The sequence below is a fragment of the Cervus elaphus genome, chromosome 24 (assembly GCF_910594005.1).
Source record: "Cervus elaphus chromosome 24, mCerEla1.1, whole genome shotgun sequence".
NCBI lineage: Eukaryota > Metazoa > Chordata > Mammalia > Artiodactyla > Cervidae > Cervus > Cervus elaphus.
In genome coordinates, this window is record NC_057838.1 from 15,575,669 (window position 1) to 15,589,104 (window position 13,436).

General features: G+C 38.4%; 1 protein-coding gene across 2 annotated transcripts in view; it reads left to right on the plus strand.

The window, feature by feature from the left end:
• CMC1 (C-X9-C motif containing 1) overlaps positions 1–13,436 on the plus strand; it is a 76,821-nt gene that overhangs the window by 18,622 nt on the left and 44,763 nt on the right. Inside the window, exon 2 of one of the 2 annotated variants that reach the window (XM_043887070.1) lies at positions 6,237–6,326. In XM_043887070.1, coding sequence (XP_043743005.1) covers positions 6,237–6,326 — 90 coding nt within the window. The remainder of the gene's footprint in view (positions 1–6,236; positions 6,327–13,436) is intronic. The other variant, XM_043887072.1, reaches the window with a different exon arrangement.

Sequence of the window (13,436 nt, forward strand, 5' to 3'; positions counted from 1 at the left end):
TCAAAGTCAGGGTAACTGCGGAGATTCTACACAGAATTGGAGCACCCAAGGTGAAGGCGCTGCTGGCTGCTGCTTGCTGTTCTTCTGAAAGGTGTGGACAGGAAGGATTAAAAGGGAAAATGCAGAGCTATCCTTATGCTTGCCTGCCTGGAAATCGGAAGAGAATCTATTGGCAGAGGAGTAGAGTTAGAGTTCAGTAAAGTTGTACGGGGCTTCCGTGGTGGCTTAGATGATAAAGAATCTGCCTACAATGTGGGAGACCTGCGTTTGATCTCTGAGTAAGGAAGATCTCCTGGAGAAGGGAATGACAATCCACTCCAGAGTTCTGTCCTGGAGAATTCGATGGACAGAGGAGCCTGGCGGGGTACAGTCCATGGGGCGGCAAGGAGTCAGACACGACAGAGCCACTAACGCTTCACTCACAAGGTTGTATTGATTCAATCAATTCAATCAAGATTGTATGTGTGTGTGCTCAGTTGTGTCTTTGTGACCCCAAGGACTATAGCCCAGCAGGCTCCTCTGTCTTTGGGATTTGCCAGGCAAGAATACTGGGGTGGGTTGCCATTTCCTTCTCTAGGGAATCTTCCCAACCCAGGGATCAAATCCATGTCTCTTACTTCTCCTGCATTGCATCGTCAGGCAGGTTCTTTACCACCAGCCCCACCTGGGACGCCTACGTACCAGCAATAAATAATTAGGTTATTTATGAAAAGATACTTTACCAATAGAAATGAGTTTAATGAAAGATGAACAGTATCTTGAAGGATACTTAAAAAAAAATGATTTTACTTTTGCTGTCTGAATAATGCTGTCCTAATAAAATGTAGTGGGTCCAAGCAACTGCCACTGTGTAATACCACATTACCTCTGTTTGGAAAAGCCTCCTTGTAAGTGGGGCTTCACAGTTCAAACCCATGCTGTTCATGGGTCAACTGTATGGGTTTGAGACTTTAAATATGAACATTTATGGTATAAATTTCCCTGTAAACACTGCTTCAGCTTTGTCTTACACCTTTTGATATGTTGTGCTTTCATTTTCATTCAGGTCAGTGTCTTCTTTTAATTCCTCTTCTGCCTTATGAATTATTTAGCAGCAGGGTATTTTTTAATTTCCAGCTATCAGGAGATTTTCCTGCTGTCTTTCTGTTATTACTGTCTGGTTGACTCCATTCCATTTGGTTTATCTATAGTGTTTTTGAATGTATTTCTTTGACTTTTTTTAGTGGTTGTTTGGAAGATTACCTTATGCATACATAGCTCATCACAATCTAGTCGAATCAACATTTTATCTTTCAAATAGAACATAGATATCTTACTACCAAAGTTGCTTTACCCTATCCCCTTTACAATGAAGTCATCTTTAATATTCCCTCTGTGTATACTGAGGATGCTATATTTTTTGCTTCTGTCAAAAATAAATTTTATAACTCAAGAAAAAAATAGTTTACTGTGTTTACCCTTTTTGTTGCCCTTTCTTCATTCCTGTTGTTCTGAGTTTCCTTTTGTTAATATTTCCTTCCTGTATGAATAGCTTCCTCTAGCCATTCTTTTAGAATAGGTCTGCTGGCAGGAAATTCGCTTCTCTTCATGTGAGTTGTCTTTATCTTCTTTCCTGAAGAATATTTTCACTGGTTACAGAATTCTTAATTGACAGTGCTTTTCTTTTAGGACTTGAAAATACTATGCCACTTCCTTCTGGCTTCTGTGGTTTCTGATGAGAAATCCTTTTGTCTTTTGAATTTTTGTTCCCCTATATTTCTGATATTTCAATGACTTTTCTTTCTCATTTTCAGAAGTATAAATATGGTTTGTCTGGGTGTGTATTTCTTTGGATTTTCAACTGCTTTATTGAATTGACAGGGTTCTGTCTTTTCACTAATTTGGAAAACTTTCAGTCATTGTTTATTCAAATATTTTTTCAGCCTTGCAATTCTTCTTTCCTCTTTTTGAGACTGTGGTAAATTCAATGTTAAATTGTGTTTTTGTTTTTGTTTTTTTTTTGTCTTCCAGATTCATGAGCTTCAGTTCATTTTTTAAAAAGCCATTTTCTGTTTTATAGCTTTGGAAATTATTATTGAATTATCTTCTAGTCCTCTGACTTTTATGTCATTTCCATTAGATTTTTGTATGTTATTGTTGTGTCTGGAAACTTGCTAAACTCACTTATTAGTTGTAGTAACTTTTTATAGATTCCATTGGATTTTCTATATAGATGATCATATGACCTTCAATTAACTATGGTTTTATTTCTTTCTTTTCAATCTAGAAGCCTTTTATTTTTCTTGCCTTATTACACTGGCTAGAATACCCAGTATAATGCTTGATAGAAGTGGTAAGAACAGCCTTCTTTAGCTCATTCCCTGTTTTAGGGGGAAACATTCAGTATTTCAGCATTAAATATGATGTCACCAGTAGGTTTTTTCTATAAATGCCATTTATCATGTTGGGGAACTTTCCTTCAGTTCCTACTTTATGGAAGTTTAAATTAGGAATGGATATTGGATTTTTGTCAAATATATTTTCTGTGTCTATTGTGATAACCATGTTTTTTAATATGATGAATTACACGTCTTCATTTTTTGAAAAATAACTCTTACAATCCTGGGATAAACCCCACCTGGTCATGAAGTAGTATCCTTTTTTTTAATTGCTGGATTCAATTTGCTCATCTTTGTTAAGATTTTTACATTAGTATTCATGATGGTATATTGGACTGTAGGTTTCTTGTAATGTCTTTGTCTGACTTTGGTATCGTGATAATGCTGGCTTCAGAGAAGTTTTCTGAAGAAGTTTATGTGGAATTGATGTTATTTCTTTCTTAAATGTTTGATCACATTCACCAGTAAGGGCTCTCTGAGTCTGGAATTCTTTTGTGAAAAAACTTTTGATTACAGATTCAGTTTCTTTAATAGGTATAGGGCTATACTGATTATATGTCCTTATGAGTTAGGTTTGGTTATTTGTGTTTTTTCAAGGAATTTGTCTGCTTCATCTTTGTTGTCAAATTTATTGGTCTACCTTTACAAATTAAATACATTATTATTATATAAAAGGTGTATCATTTCTGATGTTTGTGACTTCTCTTTTCCTGGCTAGAAGTGAAGTGAAGTCACTCAGTCGTGTCCAACTCCTTGCGACCCAGTGGACTGTAGCCCATCAGGCTCCTCCGTCCATGGGATTCTCCAGGCAAGCGTATTGGAGTGGGTTGCCATTTCCTTCTCCAGGGGATCTTCCCGACCCAGCGATCGAGCCCGGGTCTCCCGCATTGCAGGCAGACGCATTAGCCTCTGAGCAACCTTCCTGACTAGGTTGTTTATCAATTTTAATAATCTTTTCAAAGAACCAGCTTTGGTTTCATTGCTTTCCTCCATCATTTTGCTTGTTTGATCATTTTGTTTTCCATTTCATTGATTTATACTTCAATCTATATTATTTCTTTTCTTGTGTTTCTTCTATTCTTTTTCTGATTTCTGAAGGCGGGAGCTTAAGTCATTGATTTAAAGACCATCCTTGTTTCCAGTGTAGACTTTTAGTGCTACAAGTTTCTCTATCGGTACTGTTTTAGCTGCATCACAGGAATTTTGATGTGTTACATTTTCTTTCATTTACAAAAACTTTCTAGTTTCCCTTTTCATTTCTGCTTAGACCCAAGGATTATTTAGAAGTGTGTTACTTACTTTCCAGATGCTTGGAGATTTTCAAGAGATCTTTCTGTTACTGATTTCTACTTTAATTACACTGGTGTCAGGACACATACTTTGTGTGATTTGAATTCTCTTACACTTATTAAGATTTGTTTCATAGCCCATTCTGTATTTTACCTTGCTAAATATTCAGCTGTTATTGAGTGGAGTATTCTGTAAATGTTACTTGGGTCAAGTTAGTTGATGTTACGGTTTTAACATGTAAATTTAAATGTGTGTTTTCTAATATGCTTTATATATTTCACATTTGTACATCACGGATTCTTTTCTTTTGATCAAAATATGTTCTGTATTACTTCTTGGGGCAAATTTTGTTTTACCAAGAAGGTTACGACAGTATCTTCCATCTGTCAAGCTCTGTGTGATGTAGCCCTCTGTCCACTGGGGTATGGGCTGAGCTGAGCCCAGTGACTTGGAATCCACGGACGGTAGCAGAAATGCAGCTGACGGCTCCCCCGACAGGCTCAGAGAGAAGGCTGCTCTCCTTCCCCTTGGTTATCGGTTATCTTGGGCTGCTTGCTTCTGCTCATCACCTCCCTGTGGAGGTGATTTGGTTTCTCTTCCTCATTGAACCTGCCCTCAGTCTTCCCAGCCCACATGTCAAGACATATATGTGAAGAAAGAAGTCTTGGAGTAAACCCTCCAGGCCCAGCTTCTGTGGGTTTGAAGTCAAGGCCTGTGGCTGGAGTCTCCCAGACGCAGAAGCAGAGAAGAGTCAGGTCTGCGCCACCTGCCTGAGCTCCTCTCTGGGTTCCATGTGCACGCAGAAGGGTGTTCGTTCTGTGTTCACGTTGGATCAGTAGCTTGGCTTGTCTCACTGTTATAAGATCATTTCTTTTTCAGTGAGGTTGAAAGAGAGAAACTTTTCAGTTCCTACACATCTGAAAATATATATTTTCCTCCCACTTTACTGAATTTGTACAGCATTGCTTCTGTTTCATGTTTTGGTTTTTGAGTCACAGAGCGTGGAGGATCTTAGCTCCCCAACCAGGGATGGCGCTCTCACCTTTCACCTTGGCAGGCAAAGTCTTAGCCACTGGACCACCAGGGAAGTCACTGAGAATATTTTTAATTTCACTCTTGACTGACTCTGGAATTCTTGGGTATAAAGTAATTCCTTCTCAGAGCCTTGAAGTTATTTCACCATCATTTTCTTGCATCCACATCTTGCCTGTGAAACATGATGTAAATCTGGTTCTTGTTTCTCTGTGTGTATAGTGATGTTTTTTTCCCTTTTGAAGCTTTTAGGATTTTTGAGCTTCAGACTTTGATCAGTTAGGTGATCTATGATTTGTTTCTGTCTGGGGGCTCATATCTTTTTATTTGCCTCAGTACATTGATTATATTTATTTGAAAGTCTTATTTTCTGTCTTAAGAGTTGTTTACTTCTTGATTCATTGCAGTGGGCTTCTCCCTTTCACTGTGTTGTCCTTATCAAATTTGGGTGATTCTTGGCTGTTTGGTTATTGCTGATTTTATTTGCTTTTTGAGACGATGCCCCCTTACCCTAGCTGCAAATACTGTATCACTTCATAGCTACATCCAGAGGATATTGGGGACCAGGAAAAGTTTAGGAGTTCCTGGTCTTAAGTGTCACTAGATACATACTGAGAAACTTGCTCATCTTTTGGAGATAAGTGCCTGTATTTACTTATTTTGCCCATGGTCTGAAGGCAGCAGAAGAGTGACCTACTTTGGCCCCTGCTGTGGTTATTTCGACCACTGATGCTTTGGCTTCCTCTAGGGAAGTCTCCTCTCCGTTTCTGTTGCTTCAGAGTGCGGGGCATGCTTCCCGCTTTTGGCATCAGTTTTTTCCTGGGAAAGAACTCTGGGGATAAGATTGCCTCCTTTAATCTGATCCCACCCACCTTTTGCCTTTTGGAATTTCTGATCATTTGGATTCTGGGAGAATCCTTTTGGGTTTTAGGACTCTCTGGGAATTTGAGGAGCATGCTGGGGGGTAGCCTGGAGCAGGAGCCCAGGCCTCCGAGTTCATCTGACTATGGTAGTTGTGTTTGAGACACACAGACCTTATGTGCTTCGTTTTTCTTTGCAAAGGTAGTTCCACTTTTTCTTCTTCTGCCAGCTCTTTCTTAAGCTATTCATTGTTAGGTGGAGAAACTACTTATGTATGTTTCTTAATCTTGGATCTCTTCATCTACCCTTGGGTCTCAGTATTGATAAAAATTCTCTTCTTGTGGATTATATGAATTAAAAAACGGTAACGCTTTAGTCTATGACTTTAATTTTGTCAAGACTACATGGAATATGTCACCAAATAAAAGTGTTAAAACATAGTTTGCTGAAAGTTTTGGGAAGGTGTTACCTATACCCCTCATGTTTTTCTCTGTTGTATTTAAAACACTGTTCAATAACTTTTAGTGACTTAATAACAGCTTCATGAGGTTATAGAAGAGTTACTTTTTAATATATTTGCATAGGCTTTTATTTTAAGTAAACCAGAGTGCTTATTTTTCACCTAAACAGGTGGTTTACTTGAGACTTTATTAAATGAAGATTTTTTTTTTTCAGAGCAGCATCTCAGACACGTCGAAAAAGATGTTTTGATCCCTAAAATAATGAGAGAAAAGGCCCGAGAGAGATGTTCTGAACAAGTTCAAGGTAAGATTCAAATATTCATATAAAGATCAAATACATTTTTTATAATATGATCTGAATTTAATCCTTAGCCTCAGAATGAACTAGTCAGTGAATTAATATGTATGAATTGGTTCTCACCCTTTCACTAAGATACCAGTATTTCAGCTTTCAGAACTTACAAGCGGTGTTCATTTACAATTTAAAAATATTCTCCCAAATTCTCAGTAAAGAACATTTTCTCCCCCAGATGTACAGTTATAGAGAAAAAACTTGCATCTGTATTTTGGAGAGAAACAAGTTATTCTGGTGATTTTGATAGGGAAAGAAGAAATGTCAAATGTAATGTATACCTATTTCTCCTCTGTCAACATATTAATATAGGAATAAATTCTAAGATGATTTCTTTGGCATCGTTGCTATTATTGAATTATGAATGGAATTGCAGTAGTAAATACAGTGAGTCTGATTTTTAAAAATTTTTCTATACTTTATAATTTTAAGTAGAAGGTATTGATGTAAATGCATGTACTGGGCACCCACATGTGCCTGTGTTCTTTGGAAAATATTTTTTAACATGAAGTATTCCTGTATTCTATAAATCTAGAGATACATTGTTGGTTAATATGGGTAATTAGAAAAGCCATGCAGTATCACTGTAGAAATGTCTTGCAGTAACAGTCTACCTCTTGGAATGGCCATGTCAGAGAAGCAGTGGCAAAGTCTTGCAGACATGGACATCCCCTGGCTTTCCTTTTCCCTCTCCTTGGGCCTTTGCTGAGGGACCATAGTTAGGCCAGGAGGGGCTGACCGACTGCAGTTCCCTCCACGTTTCTCAGCAGTTGTATCAGCTGTAGTTTTGGGACTATGTCAGGAGCATTTGGGTGTCAGGCACATTCTTGTCCCTCAGATGCTATCTCCTTAGAGAATAACCTCTGGGACTGATGGATAAAGACAATAAAAGAGTAATTCTTCAGAATCAACACTGTGTGATGATCATCTCTTTTTCTTAAATGACTCATTATGAGCTATTCCCATTTTAAATCTATCTATAAATTAGGTTTGAATTAAATCCATCTGTAAGCAAGCTTATTAATAAATTATCAGCAATTTATCAGTATCATTTGATGGTCTTGCTTTCATTATGAATTAGCTGTCTGATTGGAGCACCTTCCCTCCCCGCTGCCCCAGATGTCAGGAGAAGTTGCTTCGTTGGCACCTGCCATGGGATTCAGTACACACCATGGAACATGCTCATGGTCTCAAGAAGTAATCTTCTATCTGCCTCACAGATCCTGATTCTGGTGATGGAGGAGAAAACTTAAAAATGGATAATAAAATTGTAGGGTTATCTTTTCACTACCAGGAAGATTATTTACTTTTTACTGATGTATTGGTTCAAAATTATAAACATTAGTTGTACTTACTCTGTTTTGTGGGTCTGCCCTGGTATTCAGCTGGTGAAAGAATTTGCTTGCAACACAGGAGACCCCGGTTTGATCCCTGGGTCAGGAAGATCCCCTGGAGTATTCTTGCCTGGAGAATCCCATGGACAGAGGAGCCTGGCAGGTCCCACTTTATGTATGGGGTTGCAAAGAATCAGACACAACTGAGTGACTTTCACTTTATTCTCTTTTGTAACATGTTATTCTGATACTTAGAATGAAAGCTAGCCAACTCAGTTACAGACTGTTTACTCTCATGATTCAGATGAAAATGCAAAATGGTCCAGTTTGGGTTTTAGAACTACCTTTGCTTTGCTCTTGGACAATGAAACTTTGTTTTTGTCCTTTGAAATGAAAGAACTAGAGTATAACTTAAAAAGGTTTATTTGTGTTATGCACCTACTACTTCGTAATGGTACAGGAAAAATATTTAATTTTGCTTCTTTATCAAAACTTAAGTTGCTTACAGTGTTAATGTTAAGGTTTTCTTTCTTTTTTTATTTAATATACTTAAAATCCTTTGAAGACTGAAAGCACCTTGAAATTTGAGGTTCGTTTGAGCTATTTCAATGCATTTATCCCCAATAGCACATGTTATAACAAATGATCTTTGAGTGTTTGGACTTTTATAATCATATATTGATTTTTTTTTTTTTTCTTTTAGGCCATATGGTCCAAAACGGTATTTTAGAATCTAAAATTGATTATTTTCTAGAGAATGATCTTGCTGTTTAACCAGGTGAGTTAGGAGAGCACGCACACTGGCATTGCTCAGGCAGGAGTAGAACAGCTCCATTTACACTGAACAAAAAGGCATGATGTAGAATCAGGAGACTTCCATTGTGGTTTATTTACTGTTTATAGCCTTTGCTTTATTACATAATTATAGGATTCTATTTAAAAGCATTATGCATCCTAATTGTATAGTTCTCAGATAAAGATATAGGAATTCTAATAAATGATCTGACTTTCTTTTAAATGCCTAAAACAGATTATGTCAGAAAGCTTTTCTGTTTGATTTTTTTTTTTTTCCCCTATGTCATTTCAACCCGGCTGATCATAAGAATTGGGTCAGGCTGCCAGCAACTTAGGTTTGTGAAGGGAATGGAACAGCTTTTCCAGTGACAAAGAGAAATGAAATCACTTTCAATGAAAAAAAAGAGATGCCTCATTATAGTCAGCAACAGCAGTTATTGACAGCTACACTTCCTATTAACAAGGAGCATTTAACTAAGAGTTTGGCTGTTGGATCTTTGGACTTGATCTAATTTGCCAGCATTAATTAGTTTCTTTTGAACACAGACACTTGGTGCTCACAGCTATAGATTTGCAGGGCTAATTAGGATAGAAAATGGAACAGAATGGGGTAAGGCATTAACCTTCAACCATTACCAGCTGGGACACTGATAAAGACCACAGGGTCCAAATGCTCCTATTGATGTGAAGAGCACCCTAATGAATATCAATTTCAGCCAGGTTGCTATATTCTTACTAGTTCTCTCTTCATTATAAGTTTTAACCAGCTTTCCCGATCCCGTCATTATCTGTCTCTGCACAACTGGGTTTTACTCTACACAGCTTCAGTCGTTGTTGCACACTTCACCTTCTGTTTAAACACAATTAAAATTTGTCTTAAGTAGTGGATAATGTTTAGAATGTTCCATGGTTACATCCCCTGTTGCTTCTAAAATTTGACTTTTACCTATAATTACATGATTCTAATTCTGCAGTTCATTATTTATAAAGTCATGGCAACTTCACCATTGCCATATAATGAAAATTATAACCTGAAACAAGAAAATCTCAGCTTCATGGTAACAATTAAGCAGTGTTTGTATTAAACAGGGGTCAACCTGAGAATCTTTGTCTTTGTAAAATAGATATACTACTTTGTTTCTTTTTGAAGAGAAAAAGAATGCACATCACCTTTTCCCTTAGAACTTAGTTTTGATTTGATGAGTAAAGATGGCTTGGCTTGGTGATTAAATACAGAATTGAGAATCCCAGTCTTACTATTACATAAACTTTCACAAGATGATAGACTCTTGGTAGAGCATACATCAAAAGAAAGGCATTTGCACAGTTCATTTAAATAGAAAACTCAGCTTTATAATGTTCTTCTTTTGCCAGTGGTGTGAGTAGCACTGAATAGAACCACTAAATAAATGAACAAAGTAATGATGAGGGCTGAGTGTACTGGGGGTGAACAGAAGGAAAACTCTTGGATGGCTGGTCTCTGCCTTTCTCCCCACTGTGTCCCCACCTCCCAAAGGCCAAAACAGCAATCCCCTTCTACCAAGTGCGGTGGTGGAGTCATGCTGCTTCTTGAGTCTGCGACGTACAAGCTTGTGCTGTCTCAGGGGGATTGGTTTGATGACCTCTGGGGGTTACTTTTTACTGTGTGACTTTTTCTACACGTTTGACTCTTCACTGATTTAATGATCTATATTTTCTATGTTAGTAATATTTTTAAGAATATTATTTGTCATATATATTGGTAAAGTATGCATTCTATTATTTATTTTTTTAATAGATCCTTCATAAGAGGAAGAGTCACTGAATTGCTGTGTTTTGTAAAAATTCATTGTATTTCTTTGCTTTTTTGAAATGCATAATTGGTGTTTTATAATAATGTCTATGTTGACTAAAGAAGTTTGCCTTAAAAATAGTGTATGCGTGTGCTGAGTTGCTTCAGTTTTGTCTGACTCTTCATGATTTTGTGGACTGTAGCCCGCCAGGCTCCTCTGTCCATGGAATTCTCCAGGCAAGAATACTGGAGTGGGTAGCCATGCCTTCCTCCAGGGAATCTTCCCGACCCAGGGGTCAAACCTGTGTCTCTTAGTCTCCTGCATTGGCAGGCGGGTTCTTTACCACTAGCGCCACCTAGAAAGCAAGAACCGTTTTTTGTTTTTGCTGTGACAGATCAAGACCAGTAGAGGACTTGGATATCAGCGGTGGCCTGGAACTTTCTTTAGCTTGGATATGTTCTCCTGCTCTCTGACTCTTTTCATCCCTTGCACCTTTTAACGGTATTTCAGTGTTTCCTTTGAATCAGTGTTTTTCGTGGCTGTCTTTTTCATCCTTTGGCCAATAGGTAGCACTGGTTCTAAAGGAATTGTAAGAAGTGTAAGGGCGTGGATTGTTTATTTGACACATCACAGAACTGTTGTCAAATAACAGAATCTTGATAAAAATGCCTGTCCTCTTTATCAGTCACATACAACTGAAATATGTTGCGTTTTACTGAATTCCAAAGGTAGATGAATTAACAAAAGAGGAACTTCAAATTAAGAATGCTTAGGATATTCTTCAGGGTCTTTGCAGGCAGAGAACTATCAAGGCATCATTAAAACTGATCAGAGGGCTACAGACTATAAATGGTCAAAGTAATCATTCTTTCCAACTCTGTTACTTGAACCTGCCCCAGATTTCCTACTGGTTGTTTGAATTGTACCTGTATTATCACATAATGTTTTTGCCATATAATTAGTACCGATGTTAACTCACACTGAAATGGAGATGCAATGCATCTTTAGACTGGTTTGGATCTGTTAGGAGGATGAGATATAAGATCATCCAATCTGATGAATATCTGTTATGTGTAAGAGTGTGTTGTGTAGTCTGAGAAGCATAAGGAGATCTAAGGCACGAGTCCTCTCTTTGGACCTTCTCTGGACGGTGTCAGTTCCCGAGGCCACCCTGGGCTTAGTGCTTTCCGACGAAGATTCACTGTCGTGAGCGTACAGCCATGCTCATGGCTAAGATTTATCGGAGCAGAACCAGCCCAGGGAAGAGGCTCCTGGGATGAAGGTGAGAGGAAGCCAGGCACGAGCTTCCTCCAGCTCTTACTCAGTAGAGTCGGTCAACTTGAGCTTAACTCTTCTGTGGCCAAATTGTCGGGACATGTGACATGCTGCCTCTGGGGAGACTCACCAGCAGCTCAGGGATTGGTGATGTGGCAGCTTCGCATAGCATGTACCGAGATGTCAGACTCCCAGAAGAAAGCAGGTGTGGAGCGCAAGCCACGTGGTTTACCCGGATGGTTGAGGTGCCGGGAGCGGCTCTGCCAGTTAGGGAATGGTGAGACTTCTCCCCAGATCCAGGTCTGACACAGCGAAGGGTCAGCCTTGGAAGCACTTCTTTCTAAGGAGTGCAGTCAGGCCTGCCATGGCAACTCTTTCTTGCACATGGACACAGCAAAAGTCATTATGTCTAATAACTGCATTATTATTATTTTTTTGGTCATACCACGTGGCAGGCGGGATCTTGGTTCCCCAACCGTGGATGGAAACTGCACCCCCTGCTGTGGAAGTGCAGAGTCGTAACCACTGGGCCACCAGAGAAGTCCCTGTGTTTAGTAACTTTCTAATACTTAAATAATTTTGTTTAATTAAAGTTACTGTGTATGCCGATTGGGCTTGGTGTCATGCCAGTGGAATCCTGGGTAGTAGACCTCTGTCAGTCACAAATCCAGCTGAATGATTTTTAAAACACTGAGCAGAGTGTTTGATGGTCGTGACTCACTGACTTAGCGGTTCCTGGTCACACTCATTGATTCACACTTCTGTTGTAGGACTCGTGATTGTCTTGACTTACGATGGTCTTGTTTCTGAATAACGGCAATTTTATAATGAAATTATTTTATTTAAACTTGGACATCAGTACTCTTGAATAAAATGGCCAGTTCTTATTTCACAAAGAAAGCTGCCATGTATTTGTTTTAGGAGTTAAGCTAAATCTTTAAATGACTCAATTAGCAGGGAATATTGTTAGGGCAGATGAATTTAGTATTTTTTTCTTTTTCTTTTGGCTGCACCCTGCAATGTGTAGGATATTAGTTTCCCTACCAGGGATCACACCTGCACCTGCTCAGTGGAAGGGGAGAAGATGCTTGATCACTGGATCGCCAGGGAAGTGCTGAATTTAGTATTTCAACAACTGATTTATGCAACTTATCTCCGAAGGCTTAAGAGTGAGAAGTCTACATTTTGAACACAAAGCCAAAAAATTTCATTGCTTGGAACTTAGAAATATTGTTAAAATGAGTAAATAATATAAAATATGAGTTATAGCTATTTCTATCAGTACTTCATTAACAAGTTTGTGTTATTTTCCTAGATTTCTTAGCTGTTCAACTTTCAAATATTTTGCCATAATAGACTTAAATCCTGACATCTTATGTGCAATTAATCCAAACTTAACTGTGGTCTTTAAACAGTTCCATGCCTTGTTTATAAAATCTGAATATGAGATCACACTTCATTGAAGCTACCTGATGATTTTGAGTTGTGATTGCGATTCTTTCCAGATAATCACAGACTAATACTCACAGCCAGTTATATTTTGGCTAGATACATTCTCATAAGAATCTTATATGTCCGTGTAAAGATAAATAAGGGGAAATTTGGCTTGTACAAACTCTGGAATATGTTAAGTTGATAGATGTAGAACTATTTAAAGCATAAACAGTTTTTTGGGGGATGGTCTAGAATTTGTAGCCCATCCTAAAGGAAATCAGTCCTGAATATTCATTGGAAGGATTGATGCTGAAGCTGCAACGCCAATCCTTTGGCCACCTGATGCACAGAACTGGCTTATTTGAAAAGACACTGGTGCTGGGAAAGATTGAAGGCAGAGGAGAAGGGGACGACAGAGGATGAGATGGTTGGATGGTGTCACCGACTCGATG